The sequence below is a fragment of the Morone saxatilis genome, unplaced genomic scaffold (assembly GCF_004916995.1).
Source record: "Morone saxatilis isolate NCDOM2014 unplaced genomic scaffold, NCSU_SB_2.0 Contig24, whole genome shotgun sequence".
NCBI lineage: Eukaryota > Metazoa > Chordata > Actinopteri > Moronidae > Morone > Morone saxatilis.
Window position 1 is genome coordinate 2,017,547 of NW_023339807.1, and position 21,843 is coordinate 2,039,389.

The 21,843-nt window shown below is 39.1% G+C and overlaps 1 protein-coding gene across 1 annotated transcript in view; it reads left to right on the forward strand.

Annotated features, from left to right (window-relative positions):
* tsnare1 (T-SNARE Domain Containing 1) overlaps positions 1 to 21,843 on the forward strand; it is a gene marked incomplete in the record, with an annotated part of 179,588 nt that overhangs the window by 105,032 nt on the left and 52,713 nt on the right. Inside the window, 4 exon segments of the mRNA XM_035672877.1 lie at positions 6,518 to 6,608; positions 6,718 to 6,792; positions 7,025 to 7,081; positions 9,737 to 9,892. Of these exon segments, the coding sequence (XP_035528770.1) occupies positions 6,518 to 6,608; positions 6,718 to 6,792; positions 7,025 to 7,081; positions 9,737 to 9,892 (379 nt within the window).

Sequence of the window (21,843 nt, forward strand, 5' to 3'; positions counted from 1 at the left end):
AGGCCGGGGCGCCAACCGTGCTTTGCTACGTGACGCAAAGCGGACGGTCTCATCTTTTATAGTAGACGGCCAAATGTTGCTACTTCCGCTATCAAAAAATAACTTTCATAACTGAGGTGTGATTATTAAAAGCGCAATATTTGAACGTCAATCTACTGTAGTGCTGCGTTATAAAACACAAATATCTTTAAGACAAGAGATATTTAATTTTCACTATGTGGGATATCTGGGGCACAGCTATGCTCAGGCGATAGCTAGCGTCCTAGCAACCAAAACGTTTTCAGTTCTCACGTATACTTGGCGGAGATGAAAAATCTTCGGCAACAACAAGCAGCGAGTGAAGTATGGTACATTTCACAGGGGGGACGGGGGGGTGAGTGAATATTATGAAAATAAAATACATATTTCATCGTAGAAATATAATCAAAATGCATTTTTAATGGCAGAAACTAACTCAAAAATTTTTCACAAAAATGAGAGAAATGTCCCGCATGTTTTTTGTTCTCATGGCTGGGCATCTTGAAGTCATGTGACTTGACACTGGACGCAAAACAATATGAAAAGAATAGGCAGAAAAAATGTAACAGTGATACAATTTAAGGGCCATTATTGTAACCCCTCTACGTTTTTGCACTTTGGACCAACGTAGCCAGGGTACGTTTTTATATGAGACTGGGTTGTAGGTCCACATAGCACATTATCCATGCAGGAGATACACTACTGTATTGAGAAAGTGGAGTTAATTTGAAGAGCCAATATCCCTAGCTATGGCTCACCAATCAGTGTCACTCTCAATATTACCTTTATAATTCTGGATTGTGGGTATTTTCCAACCTCATTTTGCCCTCATTCACTGATAGAGCAACAAGACCGCTGGCACCCTACCACATATACCTCGATGCTCTCGCTGTCATACAGGAGGAGTTATAAGCTGGGATCAGACAGGACAGAATTGATTTTTTTTTTTTTACTTCTACTTCTTAGATGATCACTGTGTCTGATTAAGTGGTCATATGGTTAGAAATCATAATTCATGACTTGGCCTAGAGGCACAGTCAGTTTTCACCAACAGTGCCAACAATGAATGTTTCCTTATGCTATCAGGGTTTTCTGAACGGAATTGAAGTTGGAACCATTTTTTCCCAGTAGAAAGAGAGAGTGTGGGGTGAGCAGCATACATGTGCGTACAGGGGAAAAGTTACACCAAAACATGTGATTGAATTATGTAATGCTCCTTCAGTTCAGTTCACACTAATTAAAATGAGCTAGCTCTTGTTCATAGTTCATCATTTTGAACTAAGTTCCAAAAATCAGATCACCTTCATTTGTTCAGTTTCTTTAAATTAGCTGTTTTACAAAATGCTGAGAGTTTAATTTGGGTGGAGGAACTCTTCAGCTGTTGGCTTGAAGTCTTGTGGTCATCATTCACTTAAAGAGCTGCCCGCTTTCCACCTTTTTGTTTCCCTTTCTCTGGACCGATGCACTGGTTTAATAGTTTTGCTAGAAAATGAAACTTCAAGGTCCAGTGTGTAACATTTAGGAGGATCTATTAAAGATCTATGTCTTCATTAGTGTATAATCACCTGAACATAAGAATCACTGTGTTTTGGTTAACTTAAAATTAACCATTTTTATCTACAGACCATGTTTAACCAGCATGTTTCTACAGTAGACAAGAACTGACAAACCAAACACTAGCAGTAGATAGGGCCTTCCTTTTTTGGGGCTACGGTGTAGTGTCTCCTATACGTTTCACAGCCTTTTTTTTTATTCCCAGGTCATCAAAATACAGGGATGAGGGGTGTTCAGTTAGTTGCAATCTGCAACTTCACTGCTAGATGGCAATAAATCCTACACACCGGTCCTTTAAGTCACGCCTGGCATCATTTCCTTGTGTACTTTTTTGAGTTTTAACTCAACCATGCGTGAACATCATTATCTCTGCTCATGTCCTCAATCATTAGTTGCCAATGTTTATGTTCAGTTCACTGTTCACCAAAAACACAAACACATTGCTTTTTTTTGGGTGTCCCAGATGCTGTGTTGATTAGAGTATTATTGATTAGAGTATCGTGTGTGTGAGTGTGGGTGTGTGTTTAAATATATATGTATATGTACGTATATATGTTTGTATATTTATGTATGTATATTTATGTGAACACAAACCAATCATAGGTCAAAACATTGCTAAACTTGTCCGAATTATAAAAGCGAGAAGTGGTACTAAATGAAGAGCCATTTGGGAGCCAAAAGAGACAATTTTTATTGCTGAGCTGAGCCAAAAGATCTGACTCACTAAAAAGAGCCATAATTCCCATCATTAACCCACATGTCACATTTACCAGCAGCTGGCAGCTGACAAGTCACAGCATGATTTTAAAATTTAAACTTCTGGATTGGACATAAATGGAAGACTGTAGCAACCAATGTTCTGCCTTCACTATGTGGTCAGTGTGGACAAGGTGTCCTCACACAGCATGGGTGTATTTTGGACTTAAATCGGTACTGAGTTTTACCAATGTTCTGCATTGTAATTTGAGCTAGTGAGAGGTCGGAAGTGTGTAGGAAGTTACTCCAGTTTGGTGGTTTAATTCTTATAGGAGTCCAGTATAAGCACCGCTCTATCCTGTAAAGCCCTCAAACTATGATTGCAGTCAGAGAACAGCACTCCACCACCACCACCCTGGCACCCCCTCCATCCTTCACACCTCCCCCTGCAGCCAGCTGCTCCCAGTCCCCTCAGTTCCCCTTTACCAGGGCCAGCCAGACCTCAAAGGAATACCAAACACCAAGCAGGCAATGAGAAATACACAACCGAGGTGGCTGATTGAAATTCACAGTGTGAGCAATTCCAATCTTCCGCATGTTGTTTCTGGCCGCCTGGCTCTCGAGCTTGTTGTGGGGGAAGAGTGTGACTAGCAGATGTATCACTGTGCAGCGAAACTGCAAAGGTCTTCTCATGGGTCCTCGGTAGTGGGCGAGCTCTGATTGTTTGGTAACAGCGTGTCAGTGGTGGGCGGGGCTTCCACTGACTCACGGATGATCCATCAGAGCTCATCAGCACTGAAGCACAGCTAAAATTGTATTTTTAGACCAGAAGTTTTAAAGGATTCCCTTTGTTTGCTGCTACTTCTCCTTGTCAAATAAATGCACCTTTACGTCTATTTAAGTTGATGCAGATTGAGTCACTTACTAAAATCCTCCCAGTTTGGTCATTGAGCATTGACCTTGTCTACAGCTGACAACTGCACCTTTTTTAACTGGATTTTTCCCCTTAAAGGAACTGCGATGTTGGTTGGTCCATTGGTCTGCCTTTCATACATTGTTTACTGTGCAACTTAAAGTACCAGATCTGTTTGGAAAAGTTACAAAAATACTTGACAGGCGATTGGATGAACCATCTATCACCGTCTATCACAAGGGAACTTCAACCAGTCAGATCAACAAACCATATAGTCAAATTCTTAACAAATGAGAAGCACAAAAACAGTTTTCCATCCATTCTTTGCTCCTTGATAATGAGGTTGCGCTAAATCAGATTTCAGGGGTGGCCTTCCCAGGCCACTTTGGTGACACCCAGCTCTGTAGATATAAAGGGCAAAAGCACAATAATTCTTATTGTCAGGTGAATATACACTAAGAAAAATATATCTATGAATATTCAATTTCTGCCTATAGATCCTCCTAAATCTTACACACTGAATCTTTAAAAAGGTGCAATAGTGATTCACTGGAGTTCCCTTTAAGTTGTTTGCAACAATAAAACAAGGTAACATGTTCTGAGATCAACTGAGATGAAGCTGAGTGGGAATTTGTCATTGGCGAGTTTAACTATTTAAATGACGTTGTATATTGTTTTGACAAATTAATTGTTTCACTCACACCTGCACACTGACACTGACTTTCATTTGCTAATCCTCTGGATCCCTAATGCAGAGTGTCAGTCTAGCAGTCTGTACTCTGCTTTGTAATATTGGTGGCTAACATGATGGAGCATTAGCTGGCTACAATTTCAAAATAACCCTTCATGTCTGTTGCAAAGACATGTGAAGCAGCTAAATGATGACACATCAGGCCAAGGTTTAGTGCTGGTTAATCTTTCTGTTGTGTGTGTATCATAAAGCATGTGTACAGCGGATCATATAGGCAAATCAAGCCCGAAAAGTACTTAGCTCAAGACAAGTTAGTATAGTAAAATGGAAATGTTTTTTTTAATTGATTATACACTACAATGCTATACAGTATCCATTCTTTGGAATATCTAATTCATATTATCATACTAACTGATCTCAAGCATATACAGCTTTACTATCACCTACTGTCACTGTGGTGATATAAGACCACATTCTGGCTTTTTAAAGCCTTAAATTCTGATTAGATTATAAGTGTAAAACTTGTTCACATTGAAGACACTATTTCTGTCTGTTATGACTTTGGCCAGGGAGAGACACTGGCTACAATCCAATTTAATTATTTCCTCACAGTAAAACTTTTATTTCCAGAAGCAAAATTAACTTCTACCCTGTCTACTTCCCTGACTCTTCAACTGTCTTTAACCCTGCTCGGCACAGATATGAGATGGTGATGTTTTTCAGGTATTTTTTCACTGTGACACTCTGACTTTTTCTCACAACAGACAGAATTATAGTGACATGCTACCCTCTAGCCCCAGTGCACTATAGCTTGTCTGCTCCTCCTGCCACCCTCTACGTGTAGATCAATATTTGAGTAGGGTATGCAGCAGCAGGGGTGTGTTTGTGTAGCTGCCTATCTCTGCGGGGCAGCCCGTTATAGTGTCAAAGTCTGGAGGATGTGAGTTGGCCTTTGGGGGAAGCGAGGAGAGAGTGGGTTGTAAGCCTGGGATGACCTGACAGCATAGATATTTAATAACTGTCCTAACCCAGACTTGAAGCGGACGTGTTTGAGAGTTATGAATAAGGGCGCACCTTCAACCTTTCACCCCCGGCAAAGCTTCCCAGTAAAAACATTAAGGAACAGAGAGGATTTGGCTGTGTAACACTGTTCACCTCTATCAGACAGCTGTTAATACTCAGTCACTGTGCTGGTCAAATGTAATCATATACTTGAGAGCATTCTGGCTCAGAGAGTCCTACAAGGGTTAGTTAAAAGGGTTAGGGTTTTTTGAGAAGAAATGTAATGTACTTTTGCAGTGATTTCTTTAGAAGTGCTTGAACAATCACAACCAGTCAGGTTAACAACAGGACGTTTTTTGCAATTTTATCACTAACTTCACTTCTGAGAAATCCGAGATTTAAGGTGAAAGAAAATTGAAGGTGAATCGATTGTGTGCTCCAAAGTTTTCAGAGTTGAGAAGTTCCTAGCTAGCTAGCCAGCCGACCAGTCACACTCTCAGACACGTCTCACCCCACAGTCACACAAACCCAGGAACTGCAAAATAAATCGATTTCCCAGTTTTATACTGTTCATCTGTAGTATGTAGTAGGCGGTTCGGAATACAGCCATTCTCTCCTGTGAGACATTCATAGTGTTGAACGTGGCTGTTCACATGATAAGTGATTCTTAGATCTGAGTATACTGGTACCTTAAATGTTTGGGCTTTCTCATAATACAGAATGTGACTACAACTACATCGCATTCTGGTCCATTAAGAAACCCTGTCTCCTAAAAGTTACATTTATATTCAGCTAAATGGTGTTGTCTGCAGTTTTGGAGGAAATTAGTTTTTCAAGTCCAGAAAGTGCTGTGCTTGAAAATCTAGTAGGGATGGATTGTGGCTATACAAAGCGCAGTGTTTTCAGATTTTACTGGCGGCCGCTAGAGCTGCAAGTACTACAATTAGTTGATTAATCAATTAATTGTCAATTGTTAAATTAATCACCAACTGTTCTGATAATTGATTAATCGTTTTGAGTCTTGTCCAAATTCTCTGATTTCGGCTTCTCAGATGTGAATATTTTCTGCTTTCTTTTGTCGTCTATGATAGTACACTGAATATCTTTGAGATGTGGACAAAACAAGACATTTGGGGACGTCACTTTTGGCTTTGGGAAAAACTGACATTTTTAACAATTTTTTAACATTTTATGGAACAAACAACTAATCAATTAATGAAGAAAATGATTAACAGATTAATTGATAAAGAAAATAATCACCTCATAGCCCTATAAAAGTAGTAGTTTTTTTAGTCTGTGTGTGTGTATATATACACACACACGAGAGTGGTTTATTTCCGTCCGAAATTAAAATACATTTTAAGACTATAATAGACTTTAGACTATTACTTGTTTTTTAAAGTGTTGGGATTTTTCATTTTAGAATGGATTATTTCTTTAAACAGGTTTTTAAGAATGTATATATAATTTCCATGACGGTTATGTTCATCTTGCGTTTAAACCCTGACAACTGAATAAAAAAATATTGCCATATTGACAAGTGTCCTTTAATTTAGTTTTGTCATAATTCACTAAATGTTGTCTCTCTCTCTCTCTCTCTCTCTCTCTCTGTCTCTGTCTTTCTTCCAATTTTTTTTTCCCAGACACTCCATGCAGCAGCAAACCAACAAAGTCATCACCAGCACAAGCCAGCTCATCAAACAGCTCTCTGATATAATCAGCGGTTCTTCACGGGTATTTCATGCTTCCCTTTCTCCCTCATTCACTGTCATTTTTTTGAAGAATAAACAGTGGATTAAACAACATTTGGGCTAATTAAAGCTAATCTTGTTTTGTTACACAGCAAGACCGTCTGCGCCTGACCAGACTAAAGACTGAACTCTCAGAGTCTGTGCAGCGCTATGGGGATCTACAGAAGGTATCCATATTTAATCTACATTTAGAGTATCTCCATATGAGTCATAAATTCATGGTATGGCCAATGAACTCTTAATAATGACTGATAAATTGATGGAGCTGCTCCCTTGACAGAAAGTTGTACATATCTAAAGTGCTACTTGTTGCACATACAGACAAAATCAAATGTCTGAATTCCTTAGTAAGAAAAAAAAATCTTCTTGACCCTGCCTCTTTGTTTGCTCCTCTTTCAGAAAATTGCAGAGCGCTCAAGGGCCTTGCTCCCTCCAGCACAGAAAGACAAGCGGAAGGTGAGCTGATATGGAGGGTAAAATCTGCCCTTTGTTTCACTGTCATTTATAAAAGAGCAGGATGATGAGATGGCATTTCTCTGCTCAATTGCATCCTCACAAGAGTTCCTTTTGAAGCTTTGTCTAGTCTCTTCCACTCTGTTATATTACAGTGGACCCCATTCATCACATCCAACTTTTATGCACTGCTGAAATATCTTCCTTTTTTTATCTGAATCTAAATTAGTTACTGGTAAGAGTTTTTTTCCCCTGTGAAGCTAAGAGAGAGGCTGATAATCTGTAATTGTGTTTGACGAATGAAAGTCAGTTCTTATTACAGACATTTTTGATTACTAAAACAAGATAAAAAGATAAAATACAACTTATTGATCTTTGGTTGTGTGGTGATTGCAGCAGCAGAAGTAATACAGCAGCAAGAATGAAACACATCTTTGATGCTAGAATATACTGTAGCTCTTTAGTAATTTGTAGTCAGTGAATATTTGAAGTCAGGGAGATGATGGAGATCCTGAATAGTTTCTTTACAATATCCATGAATTTCACCAATCGCCTAGGACTCAGTTAGTGGGTTAGAGTCTAGGGCTCTGAGGAGGAACAGGTGTCTGCCAAATTATTTGAGAGACTTCTTCTCATGGATGTTATAATCCACTGCTTTAGTGATAAAGCACGTCACATAAGCTGGACTAGTCTACAATAGAGCCCATAGTTTGTTGAGTAAGACTTGGAGTGAGTTCCGTTAAATGCACTTCATATACGGCTGTAATTGCATGCAGAGTCTGGTGTATTACAGGACTATAATATTAGGATTCCTAGGTAGTTTTCATTAGGCGTATGAATCACCAGATCAAGGAATCGCGTGTGTTTTCAGGAGGGCGGGTCATGGAGTCCACCATGTTGAACCGCCATGTTTCTACAGTAGCCCAGAACAGACAAGCCAAACATTGGCTGTAGATAAGACCTTTCATATTTTTCACGGTTTTCGCAGCCACTGTAGTTCCTCCTCATACTTTAGAACCTCTTCTTAAACCTAGGTTGTCAAATAGAGCAGCGAGCTGTGTTCAGTTGGTTTCAATCTGCAACTTCACCGTTAGATACCACAAAATCCTACATAATGGTCCTTTGTGTAGGATTTAGTGGCCTCTAGCTGTGAAATAGAAGGTTTCAGCCAACTAAATACAAGTTACACTTCCAAGTGTGTAAGAGAAATTACAATGGCCATGAAACCTGTGAAAAGCAGCCGTTTCCTGTGTTTGTGCTAAGCTATGTTAGCCAGCTGCTGGCAATGGTTTCATATTCAGCAAATATCTGACTCTTGGCAAGAATAAGTAAAATGTCACACTTTGCATTTATGTTAATAATAACTGTATATAAAGTATGATCACCTGTCATCACTTAGGAGAAAGTTGTATGTTCAAAGTTTAGCCCAGCAATAGAACAGCACCTCTGTGTCTCACTCTGCAGTACTTCAGTGGGGTGGAGATTTGAACATCTTTGATTGACAGACACCATGTGTTGAACTGAATGGAAATAATTTATAGCTTCAACCAACGTGACAGTAACGGTTCTTTCAGGAGCCATTTTGCTCACAAAGAGCCTCTAAAAATCCATCTTTTTTATAGATGGGAGAGACCTATATATTAAGGTTGTATGTTCCTCTAAAGGCATATTATCAAGGTCTTTTATACTGCTAGCCTTAGAGGTAATGGGCTTAGGGGGTGGCGAGTTGGCTTGCACATTATATAAATCTGACTACCCTAAATGCATAGCAGCAAGTTCACTAATCAGTGAGTACATTGTGGAAGAACAAGTTGGTAAAACTAACAAGTTTTCTGCTGTAGATGAAGTGGAAGGCTTTTTCAATTCAGGGACAGCAAATGATGAGAGGCGTCCTGGCATTTGGAATGCCATATATATGCATTTAGACAAACATTTTGCAGATCAATGCAAATGCTATCGACTGCTTTCCACCCACATCTTTAACTTCACGTCATCAGAGTTGACTGGAATCGGCAGCAGGGAACTTAAGGCAATAAGGTGTCAGAATGATTGTCTTGAGAGTCTTTTCCATCTGTGTGATGTACTAATATATTCCGCAGCGTATGTATGTGGAGGAGTGAGCACGTTGTTGCAGAGTTTGTTGAGGAGTGGTGAGTCAGATCGTGCCCAGTAGACAGAGCGCTGTGACTCAGCTCGGGTGGGTCCTTGTGCTCTGACCCACACTGGCCCCTCTATCATGAATTAGCTGTGTAGTCAGCCACACAAAGGTGGAACACATTAGCAATGCAAAAAGAGTAAACCAGGGCTTTCTCTGACTATAATGTTTTCCTCTATTTCCTGTGCTTCTGTTTGCACATGTAACAAAGTGTCCAAGTTTTTTTTTCAACAACCTCAGTCTCAGCCAACCCCGACATTTCTCTGCACTAAACTAAAACGCACTGTTCAACTATCAGTAACTGGCTAGACCAAACTTTTTAGTGAAATGTCCATTCTTTAATTCCAAAAATATTAAATAAACATGCTTTGGTTTGAACAGTAACATTGTCAGGCATCAAACAGATCAGTAACTGCTCACTAACAGAAAGTACCTTCACTATATCTACTATCATTGTGACTATAGAATCTAATTTAATGTTTTGTATGTGTGTGCTTCTGCAGAGTCCTCAGACCCCGTCCACTGAACAGATGGACGAGGGTCCACTGTTTGGAGAAGCGGTAGGCTCGGAGGGAGGAGCTCAGGCCTTCTTGTCTGAGATCAGTGAGGAGGACGTGGAGGTGCTTCGCCAAAGAGAGGAAGCCCTGCTGCAGATTGAAGTAAGAGCATTGACATTCAGTTCAGCTTTATACATGTATTTTTATAGATTTCATGTCACACAGAACAACTCTAATGCCCTCTTGGTAGCCAATGAGTGGCTCCACAAGAGCTGCTGGAGATTAGAAGCCTTGCTTAAGGTCATAATATCTGTAATTGCACCACGCTATTCACAAAAAATTTAATTCTTTACAGAGTTAAATTCTGTAACAGTTACCACAGTTATGACTATGGATGTGGGATAAAGGGCCCCTGGCAAAGACAGACGAATAGAGGTGGCCCTACTGTATTGCATCTCACTGGACAAGAAAGACCTGTGTCTGTAAAGATCCAATGGTATATAAATTTACGGATCTGTATCGTATCATGTTGTATCGTATCGTTCTGTATAGATCCAGTCTGCAATCTATTGCATACTGTCCGTTTTTTTGACAAATAAAAATGTGTCACCACGTTGGATAGTATTTTTGTACATTCGAGTGTCTTTTTCAGCAACATTTTACAGGTTGACTATAAGTGCTGCTGTTGGTTGAACAGCTATACTCTGTTTTTCATTCATGCTGGAGATGAAGAGAGGTTTTTTAGCTCCTTTACAAAAATCACTGCCACATTCAATCCACACTAACACTCATTTCCACAAATGTATCAAATATTATATGCCTTTATAGACTAAATTATAGTAAACCATCAAAGTAAACCAGTTACCAGTTTATAGTATATGTTCTTAAAGCAGAGGTAATTTGCTGTCAACTCGCCTTACTGGTCTTTGTGTACAGCAGGCTTAGGCCAGGCCCCTGCGTCTGTTTGGACTGTTTATTGTGTACATGCTCAGAAATGAACATGCTAAACAGCAAATATATCTCCAGATATACTGAAGATACTTACTTTATACAGCCTATAAATTACAAAGCCATGTTGTAAATTTGCTAGAAAAAGAAACGTGGATATTCCCAAAGATTGAAGTTGCAAATTTACAAGAAAAAAGCAAAGCAATTTCTGACTATAATCTTTGAATATTACCCCCCTAACTACAATGGCCCTGATATAACGTCATACTGATACTTAATCTTATTGCATTTTTCCCCAGTTTGTTTTTTTTTGTTGCCATCGTTTTGGTATGCTTTTTATAATTTTTTTTTTAAGTAAGAAAACTCCTACTCCTAAACTCCTCTGTCTTATCCTTTGATACCAGTCAGTTCACAAAAAGGCAGTGCGATCAGAACCCCCCAACCACTTGGGCCTCTGGAGTCTTTTTTCTGTCAATAATCACATTTTCTTGTTTTGTATTTTCTGTAAAATTTTATCCCTCTGTCATATGTCACACATGTTCCAGAAGCCAAAAATGTGCCATTCATGGTTCACTTTCCCCACTCATGTATTCCCAGGCAGCCTGCAAAATCCAAACCCCAGCAACCTTGCCATTATAAGCCTGTTTACATATATTCTCTCAAGGCTACATTTACTAAACTGATTGCACCTTTGTTGGATAAGAAATGAGAACCTGGATTTGGCCAATATATTCTGATAACCACCAAATAAAAAGCCCGGGCCAATTACCTTTAAAACCAGTAGGTATCTAAGATAGAAAACACAAATTTAAAACACTCAACAACAAAAAAAAAAAATAGCTAAACTATTTGTTTTCTTCAAATATTGCCTCCCAGGAGGCCAACACATGGCAAGTTACTAACTAGAAACTCAGACAGGGTCCATCTTCTTCTCCCACCTCCAAAAGCTTATTAGTATTTGTCACAGAACCCCGCAATGCTACTGCAGGATATTGAATGCTACCCAATTACTATGGTGCTTATATAGACTTGTTTGTTCCTTTACCTGGCTAAAGTGTGTATGGAATCATAATGTTCCTAGCCTTAACTTTTAAAGCCGGCATTAAAGACCACATCATTCTGTTAAATACTGTAAAATCATTTCTAAAATAACTTTAATGTGATACAGATGGAATTATAGATGGAGGAGACTTCTTTTTTTTTCTTTTCATGACCAGGCTGAATTCTGCTCATTTGTCAGTAAAAAATGTCTTTGAATGTTTTTAAACCACCAAAGTCTATCACTTTAATGGAATTGCTAATTGCAGTACCACTTTTGTCATCTGTTGACTTGATTGTCCATTTATGTCTGATTTAAACTTGTATTAATTTATTTTTTGGCCGATCTGGGGTAGCAGAAACAAGCTGTGAACACAACAACTGACATAATATCACCTTTAGGGTCCATATGGTGAACTTTATAAAATTTCAGGTGTTGCACTAGAGTACCAGCATCTCAGACCAAAACAATTGGACATTACAGCCCACCATTGACAAAATCAGTCAATGGTGGGCTGTCCCTTCTGGTTCCCTCACCTCAAATTCAATGAGTTTTTGTTTTTTGGAGAGATTTACAAGTTGTTCTATGACATAAAATACGTCAGTAAATTCCCCACCCTTGAATCTTGAAGCTTTTACATGTCTTAAAAAGGCAGCTGCTGACTGCTAAATGAGACCTCAGAGGTTGTCTGTGACATCAAACATCAGCATGCTGAACACAGAGATTTGTCTACTCACTAGTCCGCTTTTACAGCCTTGTGTTCATACTCTTCTAAACTATTAAACTATTCTAACTTAAACTTCCCAAGTTGTAGATTTGTAAACTTGTTGAAGGAATTAAAGTAATTTATGGGCTGGCCTACAAAAATATATCATCCCTGAAGCATTCTAATCCGGCAATGTGGCTAATTCTTGGAGACAAATGTCTGTTAAAGTACAATCACTAAAGGTACTTGGTTTTGCCATGGACAGGTTTAGATTGTAATGCGTCTGACCACATTATGGAAAGAAGCCCTACAGAGATAGACCTTTTGTGCTGTCATCTATCACTATCGCTTGCCACCAGACTCAATAAGCAAAAGTGTTCATTTGACCTTGCATATCATACCTTCATTCAAATGAAAATGAATGAAATAAAACAAAACTCACCAAAACAGTCATTGTAAGTCTTTCCACTGTTCTAACAATCATCAACTCTGGTTTGGTCAAAATAAATCCCTAATTCAATGACGTAGATCAAAAAAACAACAGCTTCAGTCGTTCTACTCAGCTGCTCATGGAAGTACTCACATGCACTAACATGCATGTGTGACCAGACCAGCTTTGTAAGCAAACAACAGACACACTGCGATAGCAACACAGGCAGAGGTAGTGTGACGGCATTTTCTGCACAGGACGCCATAACTGTACTTTACACTTTTTACATTCTAAATCTTATATATATAACCTTTATGACAGTCACTAATTTACACAATCATTAATTTAGGGCGTTTTCACACATACCTCAACCTTTTCTTTTCAAAGTTTGCCGAACCAAAATTGGAGAAAGTCCACCTGACCACGGTCCGGATCAAAAGAACAAAATTTGGTCCGAACTAAAGAGGTAGGTCTCGGTCCGGATCAAACTGAACCAATGGTTCGGGTTCGTTTACAGTATGGAAAACACTTTTTGGGATGGTTCGGACTTTCGGACCCAATTACAGGAGTTATTATATACGGTATATATTGGTATAACGTTATATGGCATACGTACCATAGAAGAAGAAAAAAAAAAACGGAAGAAAGACCCCCGCCCAGAAACAAGCAAAAATGAGGTCGTTGGAAGTACTGGGAGAGGAAGAGATTTACATGTTTAATTTTAATTTTTAAAATCATTCATTTCAATTTTAATCTCCTTTCCTGTCGGCGACGATATACTTTTTTGCACTATTGAGAACGTACATTCTCTGAGTTATTGTGCTGCAGTTGGTGCTGACGTTGTTGCTGCTGGTAGTAAATACATATAACACAATCAGGATTTGCTCATCTTGCTCATTCATTTCGTTACTTCATACGGGAAAGACCTACCCGCCAAAATACTAACACCAACCGTCAACGCACGCCCCATCGCTGCTACTCACCAACTCAAAAGGAACGCAACACACGTGGACGACCACGCGGTAAGGTATGGCTCATCGGAAAGTTCTTTAGTGCGCTAGCAAAATTACTATGTGAAACCGAAAATAACGGGATCAAATGTATACAATGTAACTAAACACGAACCTTGGTCCGGACCTTGGTCCGGACTTTTATGTGTGAAAACGCCCTTAGAGTCATGTTGTGTCACCCTGCTTTGATCTCCTTCAGTTCCTTATAAAAATATCTGTCTGTTTAGCTACTAAATGCTGCCTATGTTCTCCAGCTAGTCTCTGACTGTGTCTCTGCTGCTTGCTGCTGAGCAAGTAGTGTACAGTGGGTTTATTGGAGTTTTTGTTCATGAAAAAGCTCCCTGGAGTTGACAGGAGCTGCACAGTCGGGTAATGATTCTATGTGGGGTTGTCACTGTAATGGACACATTTCAAATAGAAGTAGTCATGTGACCCATTGTTAATATAAAAATACTGATTATAGCCACTTTATGTTCTAAGAACACAAACAGGCCATCTTTTTAGTTAACCCCATTATCCTATGGCAAGAGCCCACAGTGGTGTTCCTTAATCTCTTAAACCTACAATCAATGAAGCAGAGCCTGCAACTCAAGTGGGCACCATATTCACATGAGTATTCCTCTTACCGCATCACATATCCAGCATACCCTTTTAATCATGGCACTGTCCTTAAGCCATCAATGCTCCGCTCACTCTTTTGCCGCCGTCTCTGCACTACCGCTGCTCCCCAATCTTTGCTGCTGAGCTCCCTGCTGAGTTTCTTTGTGAGGAGTGATCAGGTCAGAGCCTAGATGAATAAGATATTCCATGCAAGTTGATTGCCTATTCTGATTTTTTTGGCCACGTGGGGACAGCGGAAACAAGTTGTGAACATTACATCACTGTTGAAGTTGATATGGAGAACTTGTTGGCAAACTGTTGCTTATTAACAGCACTCCAACAGTTGCGTAGCAATGCTGTCATTCATCTGGAGTCATGTTTGTGTCCACATGATGAATGTTAGTATAGTATTCACTTCTAGCTATGGTTTTGGTCTCCACCAACTCCTGAGAAAAAAATGTCTGGCTCTTTTCGTTCCACCATGTTCAGTAGTTAGTTGGACAGAGGGTTTTTGGAGATTTTTTTTATGAGTAAACTAAAACTGTAAAGCTCTGTAAAGCTCTGTAAAGCTTAAAGGAGCCAGCCGTGTTTTCACATTATCACATTGAAGCGTCACCCCTTTCCGAGTAGGGATACAAATACAGATAATTTCGGTTGAACAGATATGGATACAGATAACAGTGTCCTCGCTCATCAGTTGTTCTGGGGGACCCCATTCAAAAGCACCAAATTTTTGCCTGTGCAGTTTTAATAGATGGAACTATTTATTGATCTCATGTTTGTCATGGTGCCTGATTTAAATCAGACACTATCTGGGGGGTAGATGCACTCTGTCAGGCATTTTGAAGGTGACAGACACAAATGTCCTCATGTGCTCTATTTTCATTTAAACAATTTCTTTCTAATTAACTGTAACTTTCCTAAAATACAAATATTATTAATATTACTTAATATTAATTTAATAATTTAAATAAATAAGAAATAAGTGAACATTTTGCTCTGACGGTTTTTTACAGTAGTAAAAAAAAGTAAAAATTAAATTGTTATTACATTTACATATTATAACTTTGAGGACCTGAACACAAACTAAATTCACAGAGCTTTCACTCTTTGATGAACAGCCTCATCCTGTATTAGAACAATGGCCAAGTATCAGGGAGAAGAAAACACTGCCTTTCTCAAAAAAGTTTAAAAAATCAAAATAAAATCACAATACAGGATTGTATTAAGAAAATCCTAACAATATCAGAAAAACTCATGTCTAATGCAGTATTCAAAGGAAATGATCTAAAAAAAAAAAGCTCAGAATTCATCAAAATTGCTAGTTTTACTCAAAGGTTCTGCGGGTACTGCATTCTGTATTTGGGTTAATTTTTCAGTTGTTCTGTATGTGTTGGAATACAATATGATATATCCATAAAATATGTAATTTAGTCAGGGGTTGTCAGTTTACTGGATGATAGAATAAGGGTCTCAAAATGGATGGAAACCACTAACTTAAACCATTGACTTGTTCTGTATGTGTGTGATGGTTTGACCCTTAGAGCGACCAGTGTGTTGTTGACGTGTTATTTTTATTATGCCTTATTGCGTAAATCATTTTCTTTCTTGGGACACTAGTTTTGATGGTCTCGACAGCTGTCCTGATGTGTGGGGTTTATTGAACATACCATGTGCAAAATCTCACAATAAAACTTCTGAAGACATATTGTAAAACTTCATAACCCGTCTCAGAATCATATGGCTGAAGCGAAGCAGATAGAAGCCTGACACATGGTGCGGCAGTCTGCTTTTAAAATGACAAGCCCCTGTACGTGGCAGTCCAGCTTTGGACTGCAGTTTTTCATCCACCGGTTTGAAGACTAATGATAATGTTTTAGGAGCACTTTGCAGCATAATGAAGATGTATCTCCATGCCCAGTTGGAGCTGTCTGAACTTCATCAACATTTCAAATCAGCTAATCCCACCGCAGGAGCCGTTCTGAATAGGACCAAAAAAAAAAAGGAAGAGCATCAATCTCTCCCCGCAGAGTGACACACAGTGAAAGAGCGGCGGCACAAATGACAGCTTCATTTCGGCACAGCCGCTGAGATGGGCTAGTCAGAGGATTGGTGTTCAGACAGGGTCGTCTGGCCTGTGCTTTAGTCATAGCAGCATGGATAAATGTCATAGTCAGTGCTCAGGCAGGTGCTGAGGGGCTTGACGTTGTTCCTTTGGGGAGAGCGATAGTATCTGACAATGTGCTTTTTCACCTCCATACAGCCCTCCTCGCCTCCTTTCTTGCCATCCCTTCATACCACTAAATCAGCAGCGTTTGCTTGGAGTCCCAACACACCTCACTTTTCTTCACTGCCCTCCTCCCAGAGGACCAAGACAGCCTAGTGTCTGTCATCGTTATCAGCCACTCTCTCGCAGCAAAAGGTTGGATGTGGTTCTGAGGTTAATTTTGCCCTCCTCAGAGACTGGCTGGATGTATGTGTGAAATATGCTGAGGCTTCCTGTCTGCAGCTGTGGTGGCAAGTCACAGTGTGCTGACTGTGAGTAACGTTAGACTCTCTGGGGTTTATAAAGCCTTTCTGCAGTCATGTCTACACCAGCGTTGTGTTTTCCTAAAGTCCTCTCGGAGACCAGTTCAAGACCAGTCCATGTTCTTCGTATGTGGATAACTGAGCTGTTAGTGATTTCAAAGCAGCTACTTTCATTTTGTCTTTGATTCTGGTGGCTCCTGTGGACAAAAATGGTAGTGTTTCCACCACCTTGTTTCATTATTTCATTATTGCATTAAAGCCCCATTATGTAACTTTTATATCTTAAAATAACAGCTTCAGAAACAAATTTCCCCCCGGGGATCAATAAAATATTTCTGATTCTGATTCTGATTCTGATTTAGATGCTACACTGAGTTGTAATAGTGTGAATGGGGCCTCTGTCACTCCTGCTTTGGCCCTCCTATACCTGTTCTTGCACTATGGTAAATAAACTGTACTTTAAAGTCTTCTGACCACTCAAAGCACATTACACTACATGCCACATTCACCTATTCACACAGTGATTTCAAAGGCCATCGCAAACAGATACTAACTTATCTATACGCATTCATACACTGATGTACAGCTTTGTGCGCTATTTGGGGTTCAGTATCTTGCTCAAGGACACTCCGACATGCAGCGGGAGGGGGTTGTTGGTGTTCACACTGGTATTACAGGAGCTTTGGGCCACAGGAAAGAGGACGTTTTCAGGCCTGGGACAGTTGGGAGAAATCTGCAGGAGTGTTGCGCCAGCGTTGTGCCAGAACCGGAGCCAGGCGAGTGGGCAATGTAACCGGGCTCAGCAGCCTCTGTGGATGTGGCAGAGGTAAAGAGACTGTATAGGACATTGACGGAGGAAGCTAAGAAGAGAAAAGGAGAGTGAAGCTTTCAGACAAGAGTAAATCTGGGACTGGGTTTTAGTTGTTGGTAACAACGTGGCAAGTTATATGCTTATCATAAGTAATGTAATCATATCAAATGCATGTGTACAGCTGTCCCTATTCTATTGCAACTGGGGTGCCAAATCGCAGCAAATACCAAATCTTACATAGTGATGCTTTAAACCTCATTTAAAGAACAGGGTCCTGAACAGCTTTGAGCTTCACCAGGGCCCAGTAATACAATTTTTGGACATATCGTCCTTCAGTTCTATTATTCCATATGTTCTGACAAGAGATAGAAGTCAGAATATTAGTAGCAGCCTGTGCAGCAGTTTCTGCACATTCCACTCCCCCATTAGACTGTCACCTCCCAGCTGCACTTTATATGCTTTGGCAGCAGAGATCATTTCATCAAAAATGAATTCATAAAAAAAAAAGCTCAGGGCATAACAGAGGACGACTTTCAAGGGGAATCTGAATACAACACCTGGCCCAGTAGAAAGAGGGGGGAAAAAAAATGGCCCACAGCAAAGCGTGTCTGTCCTACCAATGTATCCTCAGGACATTCCGTCCACAGAGTTTACCCTTGAGGGGAGACAGGTATTATGGGAAACGCCAGCAAAAAAATCATCCCAGTAGAAAAACAAAAAGACTTTTATACCCTCAGCAGAAAAGATCTTAGTGGTTTATTAGAAAAATCATTTGTTATTAACCCTGGCAATCAAAACCGTATTGATTTTCCTCTCTTTACACTGAAGCTAATAGTATGATGGCAGATCACGCACTGCACACTGGATCACTGCAGATAATTAGAATATCAGCCGTCTGTGAAATCCAGATGCTGATATTCCACTCAAACTTGATTATCCACTAAAGCGCATTAATACAGGCTATAGGGTTCCTAATGAGTGACACGGTTCTCATGCTAAATCTTCTCTCTCAGTTTATCATACTGCAAAAATATGATACAAACAAGGAAGTAATCGACACAGCAGGTAAATGAAAGTATTTCTAATATACAGTGAAATTGCTGTAGGCGCAATCATGCAGAGAGTCTGAACACATCCTGCTAATGAGCTCTGACACTTTGCTGAAATTTAATTGAAGCAGAGGTAGAAGTATTGGTGTAAAAACCTGCTCAATAAAAGATAACTCAGTTACAGTTTTTAATTCAAGAGCATTATTACCTTTATTTAATGTGCGACTTAAAAAGGTTGAGAGGACTGAGGTTTAATTAAATTTTAATTAAAAATATAATAAAGTGAATAATGAAATCAGAGACTTTTCTCTTTTTGTGTCTGACGGACTGCTGCCATTAAATACACCACAATCAGATCACATTTGAAAAAAAATATATAACGTTTCAGACTCTTGTATACATGCAGTTAAAATTATAAGTAGTTAAAAAACTACTAGGTTAGGATTAGGAAAAGGAGTAAGTTATGCTACATATCTGACATAACTTAAGTACATGGATAAAGCGTAATTTATATAACGTACCTGACGTAAATTCTTTACTTTTTTTGGTTTTACATGAGACACGAACAGCGTCCTGTGTTTGAGCCTTCCATCCCGCCCACCTCCTACTTATGCAGAATTTGTTGCTGTCTATACAACTTCACCTGACATTGATGGTTTGCACATCCACAGATAATGCTAGGGATACTTACAGCGTCATAATTTAAAGTGGAGGGTCACTGACCAAGCGGCAGTATTTGACGACTTGTGAGTGAGACTGTGTTGGTATGATACTGGCTGTCTTGTGTTTGGAACAGCCTTTAGAAGAAAGAAAAAAAATTAAGCCTGCACAATTAATCACAATAGTATCAAGTGCAATATGCAAATTGCAGAAGCTGCAATGTTTTGATAAAGGTAAAATGTGTTATGTGTATAAAACGGCACATGATGAAGGACGCTCTAAAAAGTAATTCAATATACCTGTTGTCAACCACTTAATTAAATGCATGGTTGCAAGATAGTTCTAATTATTGATTTTGAACCTTGCATGTTGCAAACAGTATTTTGATAAGTTATTGATTGATAAGTTAACCAATTTAGAAAATGAGAAAATGCCAATTGCCAAACTCATTGTAGTACATTTGTTGAACGTGATTTTATTAGAAGTTGCCATAACTCAAAAAGATTAATGCAAATTGTTGTGTTTTATGTTTGTTTTTTGCGTTTAAAACCATTTGTTTTTAGAATGTTATAAAGAGATGCCCTGACCTACTTGTTCTCCAGATGTAAGAAAACATGTTTGTCACAACCAATGTCACATCATTATGATTTTAATAGTTTTTATTTATGAGTAAGAATTGTAAATTGTGAAGAAGAGAAGAAGAGCCCTCTGTGCTCCTATGTTCAACATTTGGAACATGTTGTGGAATTTGTCTTTTAAGGCAGAAAAATTCTGACACACTCATATTTTTGCTGGAACGTCAAGAGGCTTTCCAGATGCAGCATCGGTTGTTGTCCACTATGATGCACTACAAGGGACAAAACAATAAATTGTCATGCCTGACTGTTATTTTCATTACTAACACCGTACGTCTGTCGCGCTTATTAAATGGCTAATGTTGTGCAGTCTTAACCTAGAATTAGGCCCACCAATTGCATGACAAAAAGAACAAATCTATTCAGTAACAGGAGTGAATGTCATTTGTTGCCTCCATCCTTGTTATTCTGAAATCACAGAGGAGGGAGCAGGTTGAGCCTCAGCAGACTGTAACCTCTGTCTCTAATATTTACCCTCTGTCTCCTCGCTGCCCTTCAGGCCTTGCTGCTCCATATTCAGGGGTGTTAGGTCCTTGGGCTACTGCCAGAGAGGAAACATGATTTTACATTTATAAACCGTTTATTCAGTAAGGGCAAAAAAGAGATGTCTCTCATGCAGTCGGTGTGGGAAAAATGTCATCGTTTTTTTCCTCCCCCCTTTTCTCACCAGTAAGCGTGCGAGTAAATCTGCTTAACGGTTTTTCTGCTGTGGCAGTGACACTGTGTCCCGTTGCCCGATGCCTTTGGGCTCGGGTGGGAGATGTGGGGAGAATTTCATATCAGCATTAAGCACACTTATCAAAGAGAGTGAGAGCACGGCGGGGGGAGGAGGGATGACTGAGCATGAAAGAGAACAGCTGATAAACTTATTGCCCTTTGCCCAAACCACTTAGAACTTTACTTAACTTATTTTAACCTGTATCATGATTACAGTGTATCATTAGTTTTATTTATTTACTCAGATGTCAGCATGAACCCTTCCTGTATTTGATTTTACCAACATGTCACTCACACATTTTGAAATAGACGTAACACAAACTAATTTTAAAGTTAAAAAAAATTCTTGATGAAGCAGCTTTTACTCGTAATTTTAAGTGACACTAACTTTGTTTTTTAAGTTCGAGAAACATTTCTGATTAAGTACTTTTTAATAGGTATTTTGTTTTCACATTACAAATAAAAATTTCAAAATTAAGTTAGTGTCACTTAAAATTACTAAAGTTACTTGATCAATAATGTTTTTTTTTGGTTACAAAATTTAGTTAGTTTTATTTAAAATGTTTGATGTAATCAGTTTCAACATTTCTTTTAGTTAAATTAACTGGTTAATCTGGTTTTACAGTGATACAGTAACAATGTGGCAGGCAAACTGTCTCCAATTTTCAATTTGTTCATTTCCTTTAACTTTATCCAAGGAATCAGATTTTCAGTCAAATTCTAGTGTTCAATTCAAGACAATGCGATTAGAATGTTTTTATCTCCTTTTTATTTAAAATAAGCAATATGTCAGTCTTGGTAATTGGACACCCCTCAACAAACATAATTATAATCCATCATATTTTCTCATATTTTGAAGCAGAGGTTCACTGACCAAGCGGCTGTATTTGACGGCTCGGGATAGAGTTAAAATTCCTTCTGATAGAAGAAAACATCTGTAATATGAAATTGTATGCAGGGCATTAGCAGACTAAATAGA